Source organism: Styela clava, chromosome 8 (assembly GCF_964204865.1).
Source record: "Styela clava chromosome 8, kaStyClav1.hap1.2, whole genome shotgun sequence".
Taxonomy (NCBI): Eukaryota; Metazoa; Chordata; class Ascidiacea; order Stolidobranchia; family Styelidae; genus Styela; species Styela clava.
The window spans coordinates 4,467,438-4,494,807 of NC_135257.1; the positions used below are offsets into that span (position 1 = coordinate 4,467,438).

Consider the following 27,370-nt stretch of genomic DNA (forward strand, 5'->3'; position numbering starts at 1 on the left):
TTTGTTGGCCCGCCGTATGTTGTTCAAATGATGATCTGACAAGCGAGTACGAAATTTATTCTTAGTGTAATGCATTTTAAATAAAGCTGCTCACATCGATATATGCTTTCAAACCTGCAGATTATACATTTTGCACTGTCGCACAGATGAGCAGTGGCGCAGCCCGAGATCTTGGGGTCGAATTTCATATTTGCAATGACACATTTAAAAATCTCTTAATACCTGTGATGCTGACTTGGCATATCACGCAAACTGGTTTTGAAATGGGCGAGAGAAAAAAAATTTCCGTTTAAACACTTTGGATTTTGAAATGTTCGACCGCAAACTTCCCTTTGTTTTCCAGACATTTTTAAATTTTAAAAATCAAAATAAACTCAACTTATAATTACGACCAATGATGGGCCGTTCGTCAAGTAAACGACTTTCAGCTGACACTACTTCAAACAAGCAACGTACAGCAGCACTTGTTACCACATAAATCCATACGAAGATCAATTTTTGTTTTATGCATTAAAAGTCGTTAGAAGGCCGCAAAAAAATTATTTCGTGGGCTGCAGTTTGCCGGCGCCTGAATTAGACTTTTACCTTTCTGATATCAGTTTTCAAATTAATTTGTTCATATGTTCAACCCACGAAAATGTGTTTTGCCTTTATATTTACTTTAAATATTATATATCTAGGTATTTTTATATGGTCACATGGTGAGCCGTTTGATTTTGATTATGCTCGTATCAATCTCTGGGCAAACCAAAGTTCAATTCTGGAATCAAAAACTGAGAAATCGAAAGATTGTGTTGCTATGGATCCGGAAGTCAATATGACCTGGTTTGAAGATAGTTGCTCATCTAAAAATTCGTTTATCTGCATGAAAAGTAAGAGTTTTATGTGTTTTCAATTAAGCAAGATTGTATGAAATATTATATGTTGTTTCCGATTTTAGGAAATTGCGATTTTCCTGTTACTCACACCTACTTTCATCGAGACCTGTGCGTTTACTTGCAACATGATCCCAGAAGAAGAGAACGATCAGCTTATGCTGTTAATAAAAAAACAGCAGTAAAAAATTGTGCAGCAAGTGGAGGGTATTGATACATTCAATCAAATTCTTATTACTAGATCATTACTATCACAAATATGAGCAATGTTTGCTGAATCCTGCATGTATGGATGTTTCAACTCTTATGTTTAATGAGCTATTTGCCATGTTCATGTGCCTAAAAATAGCGTTAACTGTTTCTCATATCTGACCTTCATTGGTGAACAAATGAGAGTGTTTCGGCATGTCCTTGCATTCTTCTCTTCCAGGATAAATATCAAAATCCTATGCTATATACAGAAACACAGTATGGTTTTTTCTAATGGTTTGTTATTTGTGAAATCATGCAAGACATTACACTAATCTCATTTTATGAAATTTAGCAACTTGCTTGTTGTAGAAGATGAAGTTACCAGGAAGTTTTTGCATAGAATAGCAGTGCAACATCCAGGCAGTGGCTATCATCATACAACAAGGTTTTATTTGTATGAATATAAGTTCATTACATAGTATTTACGTAGATGGTCGTTTTAAATTTTGTATATGTAATTAAGGTTTTGGTTACCATTGATTGACCATGTCAAAACACCTTATCGTATAAATGCTTCTGAAAGAAATTGGATGTGGAAAACAAGCAACGAAGAAAAAATTGCTGCAAATCTTCCAGAGTTTATACAAGGTCTTATTATTCTCATTCAACTTCTAATTTGTGTTGAAGAATTGTTTATCGTGTTCTTTTTTATTTTATTCAATGACCATATTGCATTAATCACTTTTGCAGATGGCATATTACTAGGTAATTTGGGTCAGGAAAAAGATGTCAAAACCAAACTACCATACAAAAGAAGGTGTGCTTATGGGGACCATCAAAAACATGTTTATGGAGATATATCTGGAAAGTTTGATAAACATCTGTATGTTCGAAGGTAGCCAATAAAATTTCCACCTATATATAAAACCACGATATATTTGAGTTGTGCTTTTCAAGTATCGTGGTCTATGACTATTAATACTTATTATTGACTATTAATAATTTTTAGCAAGTCATGTCAGTTTAACGAACGAGGAACTCTAGAATGGGTTTGGACATCAACCTATCATTTACGTCATGTTTCGACGGGATTGTGTTTGACTGCTCCTTTCGAAATAGAAGATGGAGCAGAAACAGGTAAATCAAGATAATTCACTCCCAAAATTTTAAATAAAAAATAGATCATCTCATGGTATTTTAGTGACGAGAAACCACTCTATTTCCAAAGATTGTATTAGGAAATGATATGACTTGTATGGCTAGCATAAAAAAATAAATCATTTCATGATATTTTCTGTGACAGTAAAACCTAGTTTACCTATGTTTACCCACCAAAACACTTATTGTAGTACCTACCCATACCTCAATCTAGTTTGCAAGTGCTTAGTTGTAGTTCACTGACTACATACTGTTATTCAAATATATTGATAATTCATTTTAAGATTTTGCTCCTGGTGTGAGGGTCTTACCATGCAACTACACCAACGATCTCCAGCATTGGGTTTGCAGATCAAAGAATCCATTTCAGATAAAACTTCGAAAATATTCATACAGTTTATTACTGGATAAGGTTATTAGAATTGTCCAATGTCTATATATTTCATAGTTGGGTTAAAAAAGTGGTAATAATTCTATATCACTCAAACTAAATAATCTAAAATTTTCAGTTGTTGATAATTTTTTGTTTATTGTCTGAAAAAAATATTATGCTAAACTTTGTTAAGAATATTAATTGAAACTACTCAATCCATTTCTTAAAAGACTTGAAAATAACATTCTCGATCATCATTTAGATTGAACCATATGATCGAGTCCATATAGCAGGAAGCTTTTATGAGGATGGATGTAAGGCAATGTGGAGAACTACATCTACAAACCGATATATCTGTGATGAACGATATCGACCTGGTGGTATGTTGTTCTTGAGTTAAATTGAAAGTTGGTTGAATAAACAAAAGATTTGTTTCGAGGAGAATTTTACAAAGTGGATTTTTTTTAGAAAATCTATTTGTTGTGAAGAAATCAGGTGACTTGCCTCCAACAAATATTGGTGATAACTGTGAGGAAATAGATTTCAAAGGAAACGAAACATTTATTGATGAAGACGAAGCTCGTACTGCTTGTTTCCTACATGGTAGTGACATTTGATAATTTTCATTTTGAAATTTTTGATGAAATGGTAGGATGTTGTAATAACATTATTTTTGAAAAGCATTTGGGTTTAGATTTTAATATTTTAAACAATCTGAATTACATTTTTAAAATAACTACCAGTAGTTATTATTTTTAATAAAGAGTATATTGTTGAACAATATCAGGGGGTCGTATTGCACGGAGATATGATTTCAAAAATGCTGAGAGAACAGGGTTCACTGAGGGTTGTGTATGTGGAGGTACAAAAGATATTGACCAGAGTGGAATAATGAAAGTAAAAGATAAAAAATGTTCAGAAGAAACTAAAGGAAGTGGGATTTTCTCTTGCAAGAATGATGGGAAATATGATACTGTTTGGTGTTATAGGTATTACCTAGTTATTGATGTATTATTTATAGTCTTTGATTAATATAATGCAAATACATTTATATACTGTGGAATATGAATATATTTATCTTTAAATCCTAATTTTGAATGGAATATAAATTGCTCCAACTAAACATCTCATATTTAATAACAGGGGAGAACAACATCACAATGTGTATTACAAAGTTCAATATGCTCCATGGTGTGTTGTATTTGCTGCTCTAAACGAGGATAAGGTTGGATTTCAAGAAAGAAGTTGTCTTTCCACTCATTATTATGCTTGCCAGCAAAGTATGTTGTCATTTTACTGGATAATTTTATTCATGTGGTTTTATTATGCTTACAACATGCGTGTTAAAAACCAAAGAAATAAGTTGACAAAGGACTTGTAATACTTTTAGAAGCTATTAAAAAGGCATTGTTCAACAGTACAAACCATCCAGATGAATTGAAAATAATATGCTATACTATGCACTTTCAAAATATGCCATCTCCATTTCGCCAATCAACTTATTTGATAAAGTTGTTTCTGTCAAACTGATTCGTGGGTCGCATAAAAGAGCTTTGGTCACATGTTTGTTACCTTTGCTACAATATTGTAAATTTTCAATTTTCATGTTATTGATTTCAATTGCAGAATTACCAAATACGTGTGGACCAGTCACTGTTCCTGTAAATGCTAGAACTATTCATGAAGATTGGAGAATTCAGAAACAGGGAGTTCTCATAAGATGTGATCCTGGGTATGGTATTGGTGGTGATCCAGATAAGCTGGAGGGAAAGCTCAATTGTATTGAACCCAACCCTGGTGAATCACCGATATGGGACCCTGATCCCTCAAGTTGGACTTGTGAAAGTAATCTAACTTTTTACTATATGCATTTGATTATTTCATGATTGAATTTTATTACGGATAAGATTCTTTTAAGAATTATTATTGTTTGTTATTTCTTGCCACTCATTAAATTCTTTAAATCACGCAATTTGTCTGCTTTTAACTATAGTGTAACAAATGTTTGCAACAAAAATTTTGGGAGATAATAGTTTTAAAAAATTAACTATGTTATTTTTTAGGACTTGCATGTCCAGACCCTCCAGATGTTGACAAAGCAAGTCTAGAAAATTCAAAGAAGAGTGGATTCAGATTCATGGATTTGATTACTTATAGATGTGATCTTGGAAATTCTATGGACCGAATTCCTAAATTGTTTACCAGGAACAGCACATGTAATGCGACACAGCAATGGGATCCTGACCCAGCATTATTTGAATGCTTAAGTAAGTAGAAAAATAGCATGCATAATATTTTAACAGACATTGATGTTGGGTGACTTCAATTCTTTTAATATCTGAGATTTCTCTAAACTGTTAAATTTTTATCTCAATTCTGTTAACAGTAACTGCCTGTGCTTTTCCACCTCGTGTTGCTCATGCCAAGTATATTGGAACAGATTTCATGTATCTTTCGGAGGTCGTTTACAAATGTGTAGATGGATTTTGGATAAAACGAGGTCTTCATAATGTAACAGGATTTATTTGTAATGAATTTGCTGAATGGATACCTGATCCAACCGAAGAAGTCCATTGTGTCTGTGAGTTTGTTATCACCCTGCTAATGTGCAGATCTTAACATTGCAAAAAATATTCTTTCCCACCTAATAAATTAATTTACTTTTTCAGCTTTAATGTGTCCCGAACCTCCAGAACCACATCATGGTGAAATGATAGTTACTAGCTACAGGTATATGTTTTTGTTGATACAATGGTACTAACCGATTTATTATGGAAAGTATCGTAAATTATTTTCTTTAAATGTTGTCTTGTCTGAAATTGATCATCTACAAAAACATCTGGAAACCATATTTCTGTTTACAGATATCAAGCAAAATTATTGATTATTTGTGATATTGGATTTTACCACATTGATCCAAAAAATATTATAAAATGCAATAAATGGGGTGATTGGTATCCTGATCCTATGGAATATTGGTGTCAAAGTAAGACAATTCATTTTTTACGAATTTAGTTTGGTGGTAGTCACATTGCAAGGATTAAATAATATGTAATAGTGTCATTACATTTTATTACTTATGGGTTGAAATGCAGTTATTAGTTATGTAATAAACGATTAAGATTAATGCATTTGTTATAATAAAGTTTATAATAAGGACAAATTCTTTTACCAGACGTATGAATTTTTTATCTAGATATTACCTGTCCAGAACCGACACAGACTGAGATTCCAAGTTATTTGAGCAGTGGAAATAGTACAGATTATCTATTTTCTCACGAGTTGCAATATATGTGCAATGAAACAGGTTTTATTTATTTTATATTTATATAAATATTTTTCACTATTTTGTTATCGCATATTTCTGTTGTGTGAGCTTTATTTATTGATAATATTGTAATTTGAGTAATCCTAGTTATATTTTTCATGGTATCAATTTTTCTTATCAATATGAAAATAACATGACCTATTTGAATTGGATAAAAAATAAAAACACTAAACTATTTTTGTTACTCTTAATTATAGGCAACATTTATTTGATGTATTGTATAACCGTATTTAGACTTATATCATCACATAGTTTTAACATAATAATTTTCTTTGTATTGATAGGATATGAACTTCGAAACAGTTTTCAAATTTTTAATCCTTTTCGTCAAGAATGTCTTGGTGCTGAAGGTAAACAATTGATAACACTCCAAAAGTGTATATGGAAGGATCATAAGTATACATGGATTTGGGAAGGAGACTACCAGCTGCGAATTGTTGGAACTAGGGTAACTTTCTTTAAAGGGGAAGTAAATGATTACATGAACATGTTTTAAACAAAATATACTTATGTACATTTCAGCTCTGTTTAACCTTGGACAATAAAACACCACAACTATCTGATGGACAAACAGGGAATTTATTTTTAAAAACATGCAAAAAATCTGACAAAAGGTTGGTTTTGTTTATTTACTCTCTAAAATGGGCCACAGATAACTGATTGACAACTAAAAAATAACTTCCAAACAAAATGGTTAAAGGATAATGGTGGTTTTAACAGTTTTCTATATTTGATATTTATTCCAGACAATACTGGCATTGTCCTGTATCCAATGGTAACAGATTACTTCTAGCTGTGCGAGATACAAGTCCTCCTGTGTATATGAGGTAAACAACATATTTTAATTATCTGTTTAATACATTGGACTAAATAAGAGCACTGACATTATCTATAATCTTGTGTTTGTGTATTTACAAACTAAATACAGCCAATATGGCGATTGTGGTATTGAAATGATAAACAAAAATATAGACTTGGTTGTAAAATAGCATATTACTTCATCAGAAAATAAAACAAACTTTTTCAGAATGGTTAAAAACAAAGAAACGGTTGAAGCAGTATCGGGAGAAGAAAATACTGATCTATTAAGTAGTTGGATGATTCAAGATTTAATGAAAGAAAAGAGTATTTGCTCATATCTCGGTAACAATATATTTCTGTGTTTTATTCAAAATATCTTGAAAGTGGAGAATCTAATGAGTGAATATCATATTTATAACAGTAGAACCTATATAGATGTCAACTCTCAAAAAACATTACATTAATTCGATAATAGATTACGGTAGATTTTTTATATTAATACTAGAGGATAATGGGACAATGGTTCAATCAAATGGTCAATTGCTAAAAAATTCCTCATAAGCCTGCAATCCCACACAAGGTAATCAGATCCAATGGAGGAGAAGCTAGTGTTTCAAACTATTAGCATACTGCATTCGATATCAATAAATTAAAATATATATCTTTTTTAAATATAGATGGTTTTCCAGCTGTTTCATCTGAATGTACTAAGTTTGGATACTGGACTCCAACTCCTGCTGATATTGCTTGTTATATGCAACACTGTCCTGAACTTCCAGATATTCCGGGGACAACTCATGAACTTCGTAAGAATTTTCTTGTTGAGCTTCACTTTGTGTCTTTGTCTTGATTTCTGTCTTGTTCTGAAGTATAAATTCAATTTAATCTAGGCTAAATCCAACTTGATCATAAATATGTTATTTTTATCCTCATTTCATCCAGTCACCCCTACAACACAGTATGGTGCAAGGGCCACTTACAAGTGTGGGAAAGGAAAATGGGTATCACAGGGCAATGTGGTTCAAACTTTTACATGTGATGACACGGGAAACTGGAATCCGACACTGGATGTAATTAGGTGTATCGGTAAGAATACAAATATATTTTTTTCATTATCACTTTGTACTAAAATCTGTATCTAACTCGATTATATTTACTTTGTTAGAGCTTATTTGCCCACCGCCACCACCTGTGCAATATTCTGATATGTATGGTATATTATGGACATTTAGACAAACAATTACATTCAAATGTGCTACAGGTATTGTGTGACTTTGCATATTTCATTTGATGGCTTATATAGTTGCGGTAGCTATTTCTTCTGTATAAATTTTTATTTTTTCTAATTTTTAGGTTATTGGATCTCAAAAAATGTGTATGAAAAGTCATCCAACTGTACAGAAGATGCCCAGTGGAATCCTGATCCATACAATATTGAGTGCAAACGTATGATTTCATTTGATTATCGTTTTTCATGTTTTCTTTTTCCAGGTTAATGTTTTTTTTTTCAATATTTAGCTGTTGAATGTCCTGATCCTGGTGATTTACTTCATGCAACATATGAATACAAATCATTTATTGGATATGGAATGGTAGTTGGGTATGCTTTTTATTGCTTCTAAAACGAAATTTTATGTTTTTACTTATTTGTTTAATTCTGGCTAATAGCACTGTGACAGAATTGAAGCTTATGTCGAATTTTTATTAGTAGTCTCTGTCTCATAAATTGTAAACTATGTTTCAGGTATACTTGTGACAGAGGATATTGGTTCCAACATGGTGAGGTTACTAAAGGAATTGAATGTCAATCAGATGGAACATATAAACCTCAATTCAGGCAACTTACTTGTATTGGTATGTTACAAACCCATTCCTTTCAGTATTTTGCTTTCATTTTGTATCTCTTTTTTTATTTAGAGGTGTATAGGGCATTAGTGATAACTTTGTTAGGGCTTCGATATCACTGCATATAGTCTGAATTTAACTATTGACCTTTTGTATAGAGGTGACTTGCAATGCACCGAACTATGTACCATCTGCTCAGAATGTTGACCAGAGTAAAAGTGCATATCACATTTATAAACTAGGTGAGTGAAATCAATAAACTAATTCAGTTCTTCATTGTGATTGTGTATTTGTGATTGTGTATGTATGAGGACAGTGTTAATCAGTATATACAACTAGCAGCATTGTAAACCACATGCCGATGGCAAAGAGTTCAGCAAATCATTTGCTCAGTATGCATGGTTTATGGTCAGAACTTTATTTTAAACCCTTGCAATACTGTATGAAGAAATTTCAATTGTAAAAATATTTATTTCAGCCTTATACAACTTGAATTCTTTAAAAAAATACAGAATAAAATTGACGAAATTTGATAATATCTGGCTCAAAATATTTATTTTCTACAAAACTGTTTGTAACACTCATCTATTCACAAAGTTGATAAAAATAGACAATTGAACTATCATCTCCGATTACAAAATTCCAATTACAAATCAACTACTACATTTATGTATTTCATATTGTTTCTCTATTGTTTTCTTTATAGATGACAAAGTCACATATAAGTGTTATAGTGGCATGTGGATTTCACCTGGTAAAGTTACTGCATCAATAACATGCCAAGATGACGGACAATGGTTTCCACCACCATCTAGTATCAAATGCAAATGTGAGTATATCTCTATAAAAAAAAATAGTTTTGCTTTGCCAAACTGAAGAATATTATGTGTTATCTTGTTTATAAGCACAGTGCGCTTTACCGCCAATAGTTTGATGGAATTCACAGTTTTGATAAAATATTTGGCAAAACAATTGTTTTTTAACTGTTATCACAATGCCAATCAATACTCAATTTAAGCTTCAAAATTTGTTTTGCTGTCCATACAAAATTTATAAAGAGAGGTACCGATAATTTAAAAAAAAAAAATTTTTGCTTCTGTTTGTCAAAATTATCCCTACTGGTGTTTATTATCAAAGGGTGTGCATAAAAAATTTCCGATTAAATTATTTTACAATAGAGGGTTTTGTCAGAGTAGATTAGGGAAAGATGTAGATGTTGATGTTTTGGTTTTAAAAATTCTGAGAATGGAACATTATATGATATATTCATGGCCAATACTTGAATTCATGTTATTACCTAGGCATATACGGCAAATACTACTTAATTAAATTTCATTTAGCTGTCAAGTGCGATGTTCCTGATTCTGTCCCAAATGGAGTAATTGAAGAGGGACACAATTATGTTGGAGCAGTCCGTAATATCAAATGCAATGAAGGCTTTTGGATTGATCAAGAACAAACTTTAATGGAATCATCTATAGAATGTAGTGAAAAGGATGGTTTGTGGCATCCGGAAAAAGTGAAATGTCAAGGTATATGCCCACTAAAACAAAATAAAGTTTTTTGTGTGTCTTCCACCTGATACAAGTACACAATCACATTTTTTTATTTTACTATTGGGTATAATATTCACTCAAAGTCAAAAATAAGTGCTTCAATAGTCAAAGTTGAAAGATACTATGTAGGCAATTTTTTTTAAGTGAAAATCATCGCAATATAACCAACCTGTCATTTACTTGTATTTCAGTTACTAAATGTCCAAAACCTGCTATTCCAAAATCGGCCCATATATTAGTGAAAACCGCTTTTACATACAATGAAAGTGTTTTATTTGAATGTGATATGGGACATGAACTAGATGTTGATGAGAATGCTATAACTATGTTTTCATCCATTTGTCGAAAGGATGGTACTTGGACTCCTGATTATTCTGAAGCTGTTTGCAAAAGTAAGTATTTTATCACAAAGCAAATGAATGAATTGTTATTTTTGTTCTATATTTTTTTTCAATTTAAATAAAATTTAAATTTTTGATTCAACTTTCAGAAAAAATATGTTTATTCAAACAAGAAAGATCGCTTCACTCAAGAATGAGTAGATCGTTAAACAGCACATTTTATTACAATGAAACTTTGACAGTAACATGTGATCATGGTTATTGGTTTGCTTCTGAAGGAGGGAAGAGAATGGTTGACTTCTATTGTGGCCCAGCTGGACATTTTATACCAGATCCAGAGTTTACTCTTTGCACAGGTTTTATATCTTTGTTTTGTTTTTGTGTTGTTCAAAATGTTGCCAAGTATTTAGACTTTTTGACTGCGTGTCACTCCACTGACATTTGGTCACAATTAGCATAATTACTTTTAATTAATTAAAGCTTTAAAGTTGATTACTGATGAAATGATTATTCAGCAGCTATTGTTCAATATTGTGCATTTTCATTTATTTCAGTTGTTGAATGCCCTACGCCAAAGATGCTTCCATATGCAATGTTAAGCAGTGGTCAGTATTATTTTAACAGTACAATTCAGTACACATGTGTAACTGGTTATGCTGCTTCTGATATGACAAGATCATGGGAATTTGTTTGTGATTCTCAAGGAAATTGGGATGGTGATATTAATGATGTCAAATGTGAAGGTAATATGTTGTCCAGTGTCGAATGAAATGAATCAATACATATTGAATTCTTTATCATAAAATCAAGAGCACAGCACTCCAATAAAATAATTTTCAATTCATTTTTTAACACAACTTCAAAATTTCTAATATTTTTTTTATCTCAACTTAAATATAATATATGTTTGAAATTTTTTTAAAAATACTTTTAGTTGTCAACTGTGGAGATCCCGGAGGCGTTGAAAAGGGATTTAAAATGGGAGAAGTTTACACATATGGGCATAATGTCATTTATACCTGTCATATTGGTCACTGGTTCAAAATATCGGTTTTTGAGATTACATCCCAATGTCAAGCTGATGGACATTGGAGCCATCTTCCAAGACGATGTTATTGTATGTATTAACATATTATATATACAAATGAATCACTCTCTGTAACTTATTGTAGTCTGTATTTATTATTTTTGGCATGACCTCTTGGATTAATTGCAGATTATATTTCCTATTTAGTATGTCATATTGTTCACTATTACAGTGCTCCAGTGCACAGATCCAGCAAGATTAGCCCAAAACGCAAAATTTTATGGAAAAGATTTTTCATATCAGAGTCTTGTCACTGTGGTTTGTAAGGATGGATATTACATGAGACCTGGTCAGTCACAAATTACAATACAGTGTGCAGAAGATGGACATTGGGATTTGAACATCATCCAATTCAGTTGCAGAGGTGATAAAACTTTTGGATGTTCTTTAAATATTAGCTTATTGTACAGTTTTGTAAGGTCATGGAGTTCCAATAATTTGGAAACTCATTAGTCTATTAAAAGTGCCCTGTCACTGTTTGCAGTGGCAGGAACACTTGAGCCATATAAACAAAATGACTCGACTTAGTCTCAACTAAATACTAAGGTTTCAGCAATAGATCGAAATAGGACTATAAGGTAGTCCTTGTTAGCTGTATTTCTGGCAACTAGCATTTTCCCAGGTGGTTGAGCATGACCTTTGATGTCATCAGTTTCAGGTGACTGATCATGACCAACCACCTGTGAAGGGGATTTGGCCATGTGCACAGGGTAGTCTGGAGCACAGCTGAGTTGCGGGGTGTTTATGTCTGTATGTGTTACTTTGGTTATTGCTTTGGACATTATTCGCTATTTGATTAAGACATTTATTAAATATACTTTGGAGTCGCTTTAACAAATGGTAGCAGAGGATGTGCAATGACTTCTCAAGGATACAAGAATCCTCCTTTGCTGACGGGAGAGAAGCCATACGATCAATGGAAGAATGAGATCTCTATGTGGAGATTAATTACAGACCTTGACAAGAAAAAGCAAGCTTTAGCAGTGACATTGAGCTTATGTGGAAAAGCTAGAGAAGTTGCTCTAGAAATAAGCTCTGAGGAATTGAACAGAGATGATGGAATGCAAACATTACTTGTAAAATTAGATGGTGTTTTTGAGAGAGAGACTTCTGATAGAACGTATGAAACATACACGGAATTTGAGAATTTAGTGAGACTGGAAAATGAAAACATCAGAGATTACTTATCAAGATTTGACATAGTGAACACCAAAATGAGAAAATTTGGCATGGAGTTACCGGACACTGTACTGGCGTGTAAACTTCTCAAAGGAACAAATCTTGCTTTAAAAGAAAGACAATTGGTTCTTGCAGCAGTGGACAAGTTAGAATATAAGTCCATGGGTTCAGCACTGAAAAGAATATTTGGTGAAGGAGCTTCATCGTCTTCTGTAGAAGTGAAACAAGAGACTGCATATTTTTCGAAAAAAATTGGTAAATTCCAACAAAATCATGGCAGGCGAGCAGGTACAAATCCAATAAGAAAAGATGGTTCTATCAGTCAATGTGCTATTTGTGGATCTACTTATCATTGGGTAAGAAATTGTCCTAGAAATTCAAAATATTCCAGAGCAAGATGTCAGATTTGCGATTCAAGGATGCATTCTGAAAATTCCTGTCCACATCAGGAGCGAAAAGTAAATCATTTTCCAGAAGATAGCAATGTGATGTCAGTTGTTAATGACATGGATGCGTTCACCAAAGATCTATGTGGATATGCAATATTAGATTCTGGGTGTACTCGCACTGTATGTGGGAAAATTTGGCTTCTTGATTATTTGCAAAGAATCGAGGAATCTGAAATAGAAAAGATTCACACTGAAGATAGTGGAGGAGTTTTCAGGTTTGGTGATGGTCGAAAAGTCAGTTCATTGTATTCCATAGAAATCCCGGGATATATTGGGGACACTAAAGTCAACATTTCTTGTGATGTGGTTGATGAAAATATACCATTATTATTGAGTAAAGATTCCATGAGAAGATCAAATACTGTGATTGACTTTGCAGAAAACAGAGTGGAAATGTTTCATAAACCAGTTAGGACTCTAGAGAATAAGAAGTATTACTGTGTCAGCCTTTTTCGCGATAACAATAAATCACCTACTCCTAGGATTTTTATCACTGCAAATGAAAGCAATGAAGCTTTTTCTGAAAAAGATCTTTCGAAGTTGCATCGACAATTTGGTCACGCTTCCTATGAGCGATTATCAAAACTGATCAATAATTCAGGAAAACTCAACAAGTTATCTTCAAATATGTTGAAGAAAGTTATAGACAATTGTCAAGTTTGCAAAATTTACAAGAAACCTTTTCCAAAACCGGGTGTTGGGTTGCCACGTGCAACGGATTTCAACGAAGTTATAGCCATAGACCTCCATCAGCTTGGCCCAAATTTATGGTACATGCATACTATCGACATGTTCACCAGGTTTAGTTCTGGTTCGATTATTAGTTCCAAGTCTTCATTAGTCATAGCAAATGAGTTTTTGTCACATTGGATAAGCATATACGGACCTCCAAGACAAGTATTCACAGACAATGGAGGAGAATTCAACAATGCAGTTTTTCGTGACATGGCTGAAAATTTCAACATAGAACTCAAGACGAGTGCAGCAGAAAGTCCATGGAGCAATGGTTTAGTTGAGAGGCATAATTCTGTTCTAACTGAAATTTTGCTGAAAATTAGAGAATCTGAATCATTAGATTGGAAAACAGCATTTTCCTGGTCTCTAAATGCAAAGAATTCATTGCATAATGTTCATGGTTACAGCCCTTATCAGCTGGTATTTGGAAGGAATCCCAATCTTCCTTCTTTGCTAACAAACAAACCTCCTTCGTTGGATGGCACTTCTATGAGTGATGTAGTTGCTTCTCATCTCAATGCCCTTCATGCTTCGAGAAAAGCCTTTCTTGAATCAGAGTGTAGTGAACGAATTCGAAGAGCATTGCAAAAACAAATCAGGTCTCATGGCGATGAAATTTATGAGACTGGAGACACTGTTTATTACAAGCGAGAGAATTCAGAAAAATGGAGAGGTCCGGCAAAAGTTATTGGTGCTGATGGATGTGTAGTATTCCTTAGGCACGGCGGACTGGTTATACGTGTACATAAATGCAGGCTGATGCATGATAAACAAAGAGAAGTTAAAGTTGAACAGAAAGAGGAGCAGATATCAAGTAATGAAGCACAACCAAAAGTAGAAGAGATGCTTTATGATGATGATGACGAGGAAGATTTAAAACAGACTGATCAAGGAAATGAATCTTCAGAATATAACGAGGGACTCTCGGCTTCACCTGTTGTGAAGAGAGATCCTAAACGTGGTCAAATAGTAGAATTCAAAGAGGATGTAACTGGCAATAAAAAAGTTGCAAAAGTACTTGGGCGGGCTGGTAAAGCAACAGGAAAGTACAGTAGCTGGTATAATATTGAATATTTGCAACCTTCATCTGAAAAAGGCACAAAGACATCCATTGATCTTGACACTGTTGAGAATCTATCTATTATGGATGATTTACCAGCTGAAGAAATACCAATTGTTGATCAAGTGATGTTGATTAACGACGACCTCTTTCTTGAAGCAAAGATGAAGGAACTGGACAGCTGGAAGCAAAATGATGTCTACACAGAGGAAGAAAGTAAAGGCCAAAAATTGTTAAGTACAAGATGGGTGTGTTCAATAAAAAAGACTGACAATGGACCAAAACCAAAAGCTAGACTAGTAGTTAGAGGTTTTGAAGAAGATTGTCTCAGTGAATTGAAGACAGATTCCCCAACATGTTCTAAAGAAAGTCTCAGACTTGTTTTAGCACTGCTTGCACAAAAGAAATGGTCGCCAAAAACTATGGATATTAAAACTGCCTTCTTGCAGGGAAAATCTCTTGAGCGTGATATTTTTATCAAACCACCTGATCAGAAAATACAGAAGCGAAATGTTGTGTGGCGATTGAAGAAATGCGTATATGGTCTTACTGATGCTTCAATGTATTGGTACGAAAGTGTTAAGGAAACGCTTCTAAAATTAGGTGCTCGTATCTCTGTAGTGGATCCTGCTTTATTCTATTATTTCGATCATGGTTTAAAAGGGGTGATCGCTTTGCATGTGGACGACTTTCTGTGGGGCGGTTCGGAAGAATTTGAAGGCAAATTCATCAAGAGTTTGAGAGAGCAGTTCAAAGTTGGAGTGGAATATACTGAAAGTTTCAAATATTTAGGACTTGAATTAAAGACTGATAAGGAAGATATCACACTTAGCCAGCACAAATACATTGAGTCACTGCTTCCGATTGATATCCGTTCATTGAAAACTAAGAGTGGAAGTGAGCTTTTAATCGAAGCTGATGTCTTGAAAGTTCGATCTTTACTTGGCCAGATACTGTGGGTCTCAAATCAAACTCGGCCAGATGTATCATTTGCATCATCTACACTCACATCTGCTTTAAAGAATTGCACTGTTAAAACTGTGATAGAAGTTAACAAAATTGTCAAGCAACTGAAAGCACAAAAGGTCACTTTGAAATTTCCTGCTTTCCATGACAATGAAGTTAAGTTTCTTGTTTATAGCGATGCATCATTTGGTAATTTGTGTGATGGGGGCACGCAAGGTGGCCATATTGTATTCATGAGTGGTGGAAACGGGAAAATACCTTTATGTTGGCAATCCAAGCGAATCAAAAGAGTCGTGAGAAGCACACTTTCTGCTGAAACTCTCTCTATGTCAGATGGTGTTGATATGGCGGTGTTATTAGCAGCGTTGTACTCTGAACTAACGACTGGAAGAGTTCAACCAGAAAAATTTGGCATTGAATGTTGTACTGATAGTCAAAGCCTTTGTGATGCAATCAAGTCGACAAAAGCTGTATCAGAGAAACGTCTCAGGATTGACATTTATGGTTTAAAAGAAATGGTTTCATCCCATCAAATCTCCTGCATAAAGAAACTTCCGAGTGATCAACAATTAGCAGACTGTTTGACTAAGAAAGGAGCATCTTCACACGAACTGTTAAATGCATTATGTTAAACTTTTATTTGAAATTGGAAATTGGGGAGATTGTTAGCTGTATTTCTGGCAACTAGCATTTTCCCAGGTGGTTGAGCATGACCTTTGATGTCATCAGTTTCAGGTGACTGATCATGACCAACCACCTGTGAAGGGGATTTGGCCATGTGCACAGGGTAGTCTGGAGCACAGCTGAGTTGCGGGGTGTTTATGTCTGTATGTGTTACTTTGGTTATTGCTTTGGACATTATTCGCTATTTGATTAAGACATTTATTAAATATACTTTGGAGTCGCTTTAACAGTCCTTGTCAATACAAAACTGAATCCTAGTTTAATATTTTATAAAATACTGGTTTTAGAAGGATAGTTTCAAGTGTCAATATGACTCATAATTACTGTTTATTGAATCAACTTTACCTGTTACTTGAAACAGTAGCGTTTTTGACTTGTGACGTGCATTACCTAATTTGTCTTGTAACTAATTGAATTTTTAAAAAATCTTTGGGAATCTAACTTGACCCGCACGCAACTCTAGGCTTTAGGGCTTGTGCCCAAAACTGCATATGCGAGATTTGTCTACTCAATTGCAGGGGTCAATTAGTTTCCAGAGACTACCGTAGTAGTTATTAAGATGTTTGTTTGGGGTGAATACCATACAAATTTGAAATTCAGGTAAATATCCTAAATTTTTTTGAAATCAAAGTTTTCTATTAGAAGATGCACCAAATTTGGTCCCACAATTTTAAGATTGTTCATTACTATCTCTAATTCTTTGTTCCTAAGACAGCTTTTCATATTCTTAGTGTATTTTGATATATTTTTTTTTTCATTCCAGGTGTTGTATGCAATAAACCCCCGCATGTTTGGAACTCTGTTGCCATCGGCCATAACTATACATTTGGTGCATCTGTTAAGTATCAGTGCAATAACAACTACTTTTTATCTCGAACTGAAGATCATACTTCTGTCACTTGCTCATCCATTGGAAGATGGAGTCCAGAACCAAGTCGGATAAAATGTTTACGTGAGATGTTGCTCTTAGTGGTTTAGCGAATTACCGCCAGGTTGATTACATTCTTTGGCCTCAAGATGGCCTCAGTCACCCACGTGATTACAGTTTTGTACATATTAAAATTTTATAACCAAATTTCTTTTTATTCATATTGAAATTATATTATCACAAAATTACAATGTTTTTAACAGCCAAAACTTCATTTCTTTGTGATCCACCTCAAAATCTTCCAGAAGAATCTTATTACTTTGCTGACAGCTTCGCATATGCAAGTATCATCAATGTGACATGTAGAATTGGATATTGGTTTTCAATGCAAAAACACAAAATGTCATTGAGGTGTAACATAGATGGCAGCTGGGAACCGAGTCCTTCAACTTTAATATGTCAAAGTAATCCAAATTTTAATTTAAAACTTACAGAGTGTAATGTGCGGTGAGCAATGTTTTTAATAGGTTTTTATATTATAGATTTATTGATCTTGAATTTTTTAAATAAACATGGATAAGTATGTCCTATTCAATTACCAATGCATAAAAGATCATATATTTTAATAACAAAAAACATACGATTTATTTCACATTTATCTATTCCATTTTATAATATTTTATTTACAGGAATAAACTGTGATAATCCAGATCCAGTCCCAGATGCCCATTATGTTGGAGGAGATAAAATGTTTAATTCTGTGAGGCATGTGCATTGTAAACCATCATACTTAATAACATTTCCCTCCAGATTTAGAGTAAGTTATGTTCATTTAAATATTAATTTCAATTAACTTTTATGTCAAAAAATAAATTATTTTCAGGCATTTAGTAGACAAATGAGCAGTTCCACGACTTCTATAGTTTGTAGTGCTGATGGAAAATGGCATCCTGATCCAAGTATAATATCTTGCACTAGTATGTAATTTATTTGTCTTTTTTAATATGTTTGAATTTGTACTTGAGTGTACCTCTCAAATTTCTTTTTATACAGTTTTCTCCATATATATAGTATATCGATTAACAATAAGATGTATCTGCAGAAATGTTGTAATGATAAACAGTGAAAAATATATTTTAATGTGAACTGTGTCTTTATCATAATTGTTGAATATAAAATAGCAAGTCAGTCTATAGGCTAAATAAACACTAAATAAACCCAATAAACACATATATTCAGATGGATATTGCTAATTAATGAAGCGACAAGATTATTTCACTTCATGGGTTTGAAGTTGGCTTGATACTTCATTGATTGAGGTTGTGTTTAAAATCATAATACATTATCTCAGAAAATGTTTGGGAGTTCAATCTGATTCTGAGATTTTAGGTTGATTTAAAAGTTTCAAGTATAAAAAATTTAACAGAAGTCTTTATAAAAATACTAGGGAAGATTACAATTTTCCAGGAAGTTAAAAAAATGTATGGCTATTCATGCCTCGTAACCTCACTAATAGAAAAAGGTAGATCCTGTGTTTCATATATTGAATGACATGTCTTACAATATCTCATTATCTATGTTTAATCTCAGCTGTGAATTGCTCAGCACCAGTCATACCAAGTAATTCACTTATACTTGAAAGTAATTATGACACAATTCTTGACACCACCCTGACAATACAATGTGATGTTGGATTCTATATAAAGAGGAGGGTTTTATCAACGATGATAAAATGTACCAAACTTGGTGTCTGGTCACCTGATCCTCTTTTGATAAAATGTATTCGTGAGTACAAAATCTTCAATTCTTAATGATATACACTTTTCTTAGTGGAGAGAATTAGTTAGTTTTGTAATATACTGTTAGTTTGCATTTTCAAGGGCGTACATTGCGTATATTATAATAAATATATTTTGTTTGAGTTATCATGTTAAAAGACCTTGTGTCTAAAATTACGAATAGGTAATTCCGGCTTTTCAAATTAACAGCCATTAGATGTGGATTTGCACAACAACCAAGAAATAGTTTGGCTTTTGGAAATGGAACCTCATATGGAACTGTGATCACTTATAAATGCGATAAAGCACATTATATTGAGACAGATAAAAAAGAAAAAATGAAAAATGTTCAAACCATCAAATGTGGAAAAGATGGTGATTGGATTGGAGAAGATTCAATTAAAAACTGTGAACGTAAGTTTTTCAACTTTGCTTTCCTATATTATTTACTTATCAATGGAGGATTGCATCAAAAATATATGCAGGGTATCCTAAACAAGCATTTCACATTGATTCTCAGTTCTGAATTAAATACAAAAATATAATATTACAGTTGTATCATGCAATGATCCTGGTTTTATCGATTCGTCATCGCGCATCATGAGTTCAAAGATTGGCTTTCCATACAGAACGATTGCACGATATACTTGTCAACATGGTATGAAAATTTGCTTTTTTTGTATCATGTGTGTCACAACTTTTTTAATAAGCCTGGACATTTGAATAGACTGGCAGTTATTTAAGCTAGTGTAATTCAACTTCTGTTATTCATTCTGTTTGAATGTTGTACAGGGGTTCCTCGAGCCGAGCTCCACCAAATAGGATAAAAACCACTGGACTAGAACAAAGTTTAACATAGGCTTTTAAGCTTAATCAAAATTTGTGACTTATTTTTGATAAATTTGTTATCACTATAAAGCAAATCTATACTAAAAATGAGTATTTCTTTACAAAATGACATTGTTTTTATCTGTCCCATTCCATTATATACAAAGTTTTTTCAAACTCAGATTTATACAGTTCTATTTTCTATTATTAAGGAACCTGGTTTCATAAAGGACACACTAATATTGAAATAAAATGCAATGAGCATGGTAAATGGTATCCGAGTGATGCTAGTCAACTTCCTCAGTGTGAAGGTAGGTAATGGCTTCAAAATATTTCTGAAATATGTAGCATGGTATTTTAATTGAATCATACTAAGAGTGATATTCATAATACATGGTGTATGAGCTAGGAAAAAAAACTTTTGGGGAAAAATTTGAATAGTTTCGCTGTAAACTGTAGAATACTATACATATCATGAAAACAGACATTATTGTAACGATAGGTATAAATTTTATTATCTAATTGGATTTCAGTTATATCCTGTGTAATGCCAACAGAAAGACCATTTTCTGAAATATCACCAAGTTTTGGATCACAGGACTTGTATTTTGTCGGAGAAAATGTGGTGTATACTTGCACAACAGGTTATAAATTTAAGGTATCACCACCTTATGGCTATTATTCAGCAACATGTCAATCAGATGGAACATGGTCAAAGATTTCTGATACGGTAGCATGTGAAAGTAAGTTTAAAATAATATTCCAGATTGTTGTGGTCTATACATTGTTTTTAAGTGTATTGTAAACTTTTTTCCTTCATAGCATACATCTTAATATCATATTCTGTTTATATTTAAATTTTTCTAAAATTATGTTTTCCCTTTTCTTATTGTTCATAACATTATCAACTTGTCAGAAATCGATTGTGGGAGCTTGCATGAGATTGAATTCGCAAGAATTTCAATGAGAGGAAATGATACCACGTTATTTGGTAGTGTTGCGGAATATTCATGTTTTGATGGATATGAGCTTCGACCAAAATACATTGCACTCAACAGCAACAGCTTTAAAACGAGATGTACTTCTACTGGACATTGGAAACCAAAACCTGTTCGCTATTCTTGCAAAAGTACTTTGATTTTTATAATTACGGTAATAAATCATGTCTCCATAAAGACTTATTTCCAATTCATAGTATGTAATTTATGTTTTAATCAAACATTGTAAACTGGTAATGTATTTGTCCATGTATAATAATTTCATTGTTACATTTTTCCTTTAAAATCGAGAGAGTGCGTATGATGCCTTGATATTGAAAGATATTAATCGATATTTTAGGATTAACTGCTAATAATTTCCCTTAAATTATCCTTAAATATTTGAATTTCATTTGACAAAGTCTGTTTGAATCAGGTCATGTTTGTTCTAGTAGGACCATACTCAATGGAGGATCAGTTTTAATGAAAGTAGCAATCATTCTGAACAACTCATCAACTCATAAATCCCTTCATGTTTCTTAGATTACCGGTAATAATCTTGTAAATTTGTTTAGTATTAAGGTGCAGTGAACTTCCTGCAATTATAAGACATGGTGTTAAACATGGTGATACTTATGAATATGGAAGCTTTGTATCATATGTATGTGACGAGGGATTCATTTTGAAACATCCTAAAACTGGAAAAGCCATGAGAACCATTGCTGTGGAATGTCAGAGTGATCTTCACTGGGATATTGATTTTTCAGACATCGAGTGCATAAGTAAGTTTGTTCATTTAGGCATAAAATCATTGCATTCACGCTAATATGTTTGTCATACATCTTCATAATATTTTATAGCAGTTCAGATATTACTAGTCATTCATCCTTAAATTAATTTCATGAACTAGTATTTGTTCTGTTTTTCATGTGCTGCTTTGCAGGGATAAATTGTATGACACCATATCAGCCTAAAAATGCAACTCTTGTGGGTACAAACTATAAATTTGATGCAGAAGTTAAGATAAAGTGTATCACTGGATACTTTTTCAATCAAAACTTGCAACCTGGATGGAATGAGCAAGTTATCAAATGCAATGCGGATGAAAAGTGGAATCCAGATCCATATACTTTTTCATGTGCACGTAAGACTAAAAGTTATGGAATTGTTTTTGCCTATGCTAATCAAATTTGTTTTAATATTGGTCAAATCTACAAATCTCAAATAAATATCGAAACAATTCACATTTGTCAATTGTCATACATACAATATGTTTAGTTTAAGATTGTGATTATATTTTTTAAGCTTTTGATTGTGGTGAACCGGCCATTGTATCTAACTCTGAAAGACATTATGAAGCAACAACTTTATATAATGCTGTCAAATACACTTGCAATAAAGGTAAATCTGATATAACCCATACTATTAGGAATTGAATTTCTTTCTTTATATTGTATCAAAAATTATTAAATGATGCTAATTATTTCATCATTCGTCATTATTTCATTTTTGCAGGTTACGTGTTTGATTTTGGCTCTGGTGGTCTTGTAGTCAATGAGCCTGCAGTACTTGAACATGAAGTGAAATGTAGTGCCCAGCTTGCTTGGCTGCCTGATCCATTATTGCTCAGGTGTACAAGTGAGTGGTATTATTCTTGTGTAATTTGCCATCAGTTAATCTATGTACCTTTCATATCATATAATTACTTGACTAATTTTTTCGTTTTTTTTACCTAATAATATAATTGGCTCAACTTTCGAATTTGGCTTGTATATATCACAGTATTGCACTCTGCAGTATTTCTATAGGTATCATGTAAAACAACTTTCAGCACCCATGCAGTAATGTACTGTACAAAAAGTGTAAAACAAAAAGTAATGCAAGCCAAAACTCATTGTATGTAAGCGTGTTGCTCAAATCAAACTTTGGTATTCTACATACTACTTTTTTGTTTTTGTTGAGCATACAGTATTTTTTACTTTAGAAATTCAATGTTGGAATCCCCAACCACCAGCACATGGATACATTGCTGGAGGAGAATGGATAAATAATAAACGGCATTTCTTCTATCTTGATGATGCTGTGGCATCCTGTGCCAGAGGCTATCTATCAGAGGAATCTCTCTTAACTATGAAAGCTACTTGCCAATACAATGGAGAATGGAGCAGGAATTTGACTAACATTAATTGCTTCCGTATGCTTGGGTGTTGTTATTATTAGCTATTACTATTATGAATTACTGTTTTCATCTTTACCGACAGAGGTTTTAATAATTTTGTTTATCTGATATGCACTTTTGACACATTTGTCAATCACATGCCAATTTTATGTTATATATACTATAATTTAACCGGGTGTATTTCTTGACTGGCCTGGAAAATTTTGAAATTTTAGGGCTTGTAATTTTATTTTTGTAAAACTATTTTCTGACACAGATTTTATTGAAATATAGCGATATACGTTTTTTTCTCAATCATTGTTTGGAATACTTCAAGAAATTATGCTTTATCACTTTCATTTCAGAACTTTCTTGTCCCAATCCTGTTGATATTGCAAATGCCAATTTGGAATGGGGTGGAAGCACGAGATATTATGCCAAAGCTTTTTATACATGCATAGATGGCTATTTTATCAGACCCGGTGTTAAGTCTCTGACCACACAATGCTCTCATGAAGGATACTGGAAACCAGCGCAGTCATTTTCTTGTTCTCGTAAAAAAAAATATATTTTTGATGACATTTTTAACTTTAAATTTTTTGCGTACATTCTGCAGTTTGGTAACTTTATCAGATACAAAAAAATTGTAACAATTAGGAATTATGCCCTAAAATGATGCTATTGTTTTTGTTTTGTTTTTGTACTAAATTTCATGTTTATTATTCACTGAGCTAAAATTGATATTTTCATTCCAGGTGTTTTTTGTGGAAATCCTGGAATCATTTCAAACGCTGATAAAAAAGATTTATCTGGCAGTGGTAATTATTCACGTAATGCTGTTGTGGAATATCATTGTTTGAGTGGTTTAAATATAGCCCGAGAGCAAGATGCCACTGGTACTTGGGTGACAAATACAGAAAACGATGTTGAGCAATCTGTGAAAATCATTTGTTCAGAACATGGAAAATGGCTACCATCAGTTGACACTGTACACTGTACTGGTCAGTCAAATCTTTTGAATTCTTCTCGTAGTTGTAGATCAAGTGTGTATGAAACCAAACATTATGCCAAGCTTTTATTTCTTGGATAATCCTAGAGTCTAACACTGGAAAAACAATGAAGGATTTCATATCTGAAGATAGCATTAAACAAGCTGATTATGTTGAAGGTTTATCAAGTAGATCCAATTTGAACATTACATCACGTATGCAAACAATCCAACACACTGTTCAGGCACACACAGTTGTTGGTGAACACTGTCTGAACAACCAAGTAAGTCAATTACAATTACCGTATTTATTCGATTATAACGTGCAAAATTTTGAACTGAATTTTAGGCAAAAATCAATGCTGCGCGTTATACACGAGGTCTGAGAAATGCGGTATTGAAAATGTGGTTTTAAACATCTGAAACATGCGTGCGCTCGCGCATGCACATTCCAATGCAGGACGATTTCGTGCAAGCACACGCACATGCGACAGCTCAGCGTGCGTTTGACATTCGTGCAAGCGTTCGATTTCGTTCAAGCACACGCACATGCGACAGCTCAGCATGCGTTTGACATTCCCGCTGCGTTGAGAATATTTATTTGCCATTATCGTACTGTACTGTAGATACCCATTATATATTACCCATTATCTATTATGGCAAGACAAAAACATTCTGCATATAGGGCTGCATTCAAACTGGAGGTTGTTGATTATGCGGAAACTCATGGAAATAGAAAAGCTTCTAGAGAATTCAATGTACCAGAGACAAATGTCAGAGATTGGAGAAAGCAGAAAGTTGTTCTAAAAGATATGAACAAAACAAAGAAAGCGCGGCGAGGGAGACAAGCCCGGTACCCAGAGTTGGAGAAGGAGCTTTATGATTGGATAGTTGATCAAAGATCTAGTGGGTACATCGTCACTTCGCTCCATATTAGACTCCGTGCACAAAAGATTTGCAAAGATTCAACCTTTAAAGCATCTAATGGTTGGGCACAAAAGTTCATGAGAAGGCATGGACTTGCACTACGCCAGAAAACAAAAATTGCACAAAAGTTGCCTCAAGATTTAGAAGTTAAGTTTTTTAAAGACGGGCATTAGCAATAGTATGGATGGTACAGAAGACGACTTGTTGTGGGATTCAAAATCAGGGTCAGAAAAAGAGGTTGAAAGTGATGTTCCCGCCGATTGGGACACTGATTTAAACATAACCCAAACAGAAATCGAACAGTTGTTTGGTGAATCAGAGACTGAATCCGATTTCGAAGAGTTTTGAATTACTGTGTGCTTTTAATAAATTTTTGTTCATGCTGTGAGTTGTTACCTTATGTGCTTACCAGTAGTTAGTAGAGAAAAAATAAAAAAAAGAATTTTATACCAATTTTCATTCAAAATTTAAAGGTGCGCGTTATAATTGAATAAATACGGTATGTCTAATGGTTTTCACATCTATTCTTACAGATATTACCACGACTTCAAACTGAGTATAAAACTCATGTTTATTTGATAAAGTAGTGGAATTTTATACACTCCAAATATTTATAAAAATAATCCAGTATCTTTACTATTTCTTGTGTTGATTTACCAATGTGCCTTGATTATCTTATCCTTCTATTTTGTTTGCAACCCAAGGTCATTATAATAAATGATATTGGACAATGGCTCCATCCTGAAAAAAAGGAAGATGTTTTTACAAAATTACATCCAGCTATAATTGAAGAAACTGGTGAATTATGTGATGTGTGGAACATGTTCGATAATAATCCAGATACGTATTGGATGCCACTGGAAGTAAATAAATAATTTCAATTTTCAAATACCGGTACTCTATTTTTAACTTATGTTATATTGATACTAACCTTTATTTCTTATCTTGTATATTCTGCCAAACCAGCTTCCTCCTGAAACAGTTCAAAGTTTGATATGGAATGGATGGAAAGCACAGTGGGACTTAAACAAAATCCATGCCATTGGAAGTATAAGACTTCACACGTCAGATAATTTTGTCAATGACGTTAAGGTACGAACAAAATTGATGAATAATAAATTCGGTTGTTATGATATGAATGAAAATTTTCGCATTAGCATTCATAAATATTTCATTTAATATTTTGCAGGAGTTTGTTGTTGAATTCTCATCGAATCACGAAGCTTGGACCACAGTGGGACCATTCGATGTATATAATGGTTCTGAAAAGCGAAGTGCATTTTTTTATGGATTTGGACCAATTCAAGCTCAGTAAGTTTTGTAAATGATATTTTATTGAAATCATTAATTTAATATTGATTTGTGTTACAGATGTTAAACTTATTTTTTGTTTTTGTATTAATGAATACTGTTTGACAATATACGATGGAATGTAATACTGAATAATGCCTCGTCAATCTCTGTGTTAAAGGCCTTTGATTGCTTACCTGGATAAACTGTCATTTACAAATTTTATTGGCTTTTATCTTCTAAATTTTATTCAGACACATTCAATTGAGAGTGTTATCTACTGCACTGAATCAACATCCGATTATATCTCATTTTGCTGTCTATGGATCAGCAGTAGATTGTGTTACTGATGATTCAATAGCCTCTACAACTATGATTGTGCCATTGTTCTTCATTGGAGTTGCATTCATTTTTGTTCTACTTTTGAGAAAAGCTTTTGATTTGGATGTTAAAGATCGATGGAGAGTAAGATAGATATATACATTCAGACAATTTGGTGAAAGTGATGCGACCAGGGATTGCCGTAGTTGTTTTTCTGATTTTATAATATATATATTGATATTATTATTAGTATTTGTAGAAGCAGAAATGATTATGAAAAATAATCCAGAATCTAGTTCATTTATTTTTTCTCAAGAAATACTAATGTTTGCTTGCATAATAAATAAATTTTGCTTGCTTTTTCAGCGGTATATACTCTTTATACCCGCTAAACAACAAAATTATGACCAACCAGGGAAATCAAAAATATTTGAATTGAGCTTGACAACTTCATGGAAAAGACCACATTGTGATGTGGACCTATTGTTACGTGTTGTTGGTAACACAGCAGGTGACACAACGCCAATCATGTGGCTTCGGCATTCTTATGAAAGATTATTGAGGTTAGATTTGCAATATCACTTTTTTGCGTATATTGAACGATAG

At 33.2% G+C, this 27,370-nt stretch overlaps 1 protein-coding gene across 2 annotated transcripts in view; it reads left to right on the forward strand.

The window, feature by feature from the left end:
* Positions 1-27,370, forward strand: part of LOC120345301 (uncharacterized) — a 96,424-nt gene that overhangs the window by 66,894 nt on the left and 2,160 nt on the right. For both annotated transcript variants that reach the window (XM_078115123.1, XM_078115124.1), the window contains 58 exons: positions 681-872; positions 941-1,082; positions 1,420-1,512; positions 1,591-1,715; positions 1,818-1,962; positions 2,077-2,204; positions 2,510-2,637; positions 2,861-2,978; positions 3,067-3,201; positions 3,386-3,587; positions 3,742-3,878; positions 4,225-4,443; positions 4,662-4,865; positions 4,985-5,179; positions 5,268-5,328; positions 5,463-5,584; positions 5,795-5,905; positions 6,211-6,374; positions 6,449-6,540; positions 6,673-6,753; positions 6,954-7,069; positions 7,405-7,533; positions 7,670-7,813; positions 7,893-7,988; positions 8,081-8,173; positions 8,246-8,327; positions 8,472-8,581; positions 8,731-8,814; positions 9,279-9,401; positions 9,913-10,104; positions 10,320-10,520; positions 10,619-10,825; positions 11,024-11,212; positions 11,404-11,586; positions 11,729-11,920; positions 17,393-17,581; positions 17,761-17,961; positions 18,187-18,314; positions 18,381-18,474; positions 19,088-19,282; positions 19,486-19,689; positions 19,829-19,933; positions 20,316-20,414; positions 20,637-20,846; positions 21,020-21,232; positions 21,656-21,862; positions 22,024-22,224; positions 22,386-22,481; positions 22,596-22,718; positions 23,065-23,274; positions 23,604-23,792; positions 23,994-24,239; positions 24,335-24,510; positions 25,858-26,016; positions 26,120-26,245; positions 26,343-26,464; positions 26,698-26,908; positions 27,131-27,327. In XM_078115123.1, coding sequence (XP_077971249.1) covers positions 681-872; positions 941-1,082; positions 1,420-1,512; positions 1,591-1,715; positions 1,818-1,962; positions 2,077-2,204; positions 2,510-2,637; positions 2,861-2,978; positions 3,067-3,201; positions 3,386-3,587; positions 3,742-3,878; positions 4,225-4,443; positions 4,662-4,865; positions 4,985-5,179; positions 5,268-5,328; positions 5,463-5,584; positions 5,795-5,905; positions 6,211-6,374; positions 6,449-6,540; positions 6,673-6,753; positions 6,954-7,069; positions 7,405-7,533; positions 7,670-7,813; positions 7,893-7,988; positions 8,081-8,173; positions 8,246-8,327; positions 8,472-8,581; positions 8,731-8,814; positions 9,279-9,401; positions 9,913-10,104; positions 10,320-10,520; positions 10,619-10,825; positions 11,024-11,212; positions 11,404-11,586; positions 11,729-11,920; positions 17,393-17,581; positions 17,761-17,961; positions 18,187-18,314; positions 18,381-18,474; positions 19,088-19,282; positions 19,486-19,689; positions 19,829-19,933; positions 20,316-20,414; positions 20,637-20,846; positions 21,020-21,232; positions 21,656-21,862; positions 22,024-22,224; positions 22,386-22,481; positions 22,596-22,718; positions 23,065-23,274; positions 23,604-23,792; positions 23,994-24,239; positions 24,335-24,510; positions 25,858-26,016; positions 26,120-26,245; positions 26,343-26,464; positions 26,698-26,908; positions 27,131-27,327 — 8,836 coding nt within the window. The remainder of the gene's footprint in view (positions 1-680; positions 873-940; positions 1,083-1,419; positions 1,513-1,590; positions 1,716-1,817; positions 1,963-2,076; positions 2,205-2,509; positions 2,638-2,860; positions 2,979-3,066; positions 3,202-3,385; positions 3,588-3,741; positions 3,879-4,224; positions 4,444-4,661; positions 4,866-4,984; positions 5,180-5,267; positions 5,329-5,462; positions 5,585-5,794; positions 5,906-6,210; positions 6,375-6,448; positions 6,541-6,672; positions 6,754-6,953; positions 7,070-7,404; positions 7,534-7,669; positions 7,814-7,892; positions 7,989-8,080; positions 8,174-8,245; positions 8,328-8,471; positions 8,582-8,730; positions 8,815-9,278; positions 9,402-9,912; positions 10,105-10,319; positions 10,521-10,618; positions 10,826-11,023; positions 11,213-11,403; positions 11,587-11,728; positions 11,921-17,392; positions 17,582-17,760; positions 17,962-18,186; positions 18,315-18,380; positions 18,475-19,087; positions 19,283-19,485; positions 19,690-19,828; positions 19,934-20,315; positions 20,415-20,636; positions 20,847-21,019; positions 21,233-21,655; positions 21,863-22,023; positions 22,225-22,385; positions 22,482-22,595; positions 22,719-23,064; positions 23,275-23,603; positions 23,793-23,993; positions 24,240-24,334; positions 24,511-25,857; positions 26,017-26,119; positions 26,246-26,342; positions 26,465-26,697; positions 26,909-27,130; positions 27,328-27,370) is intronic.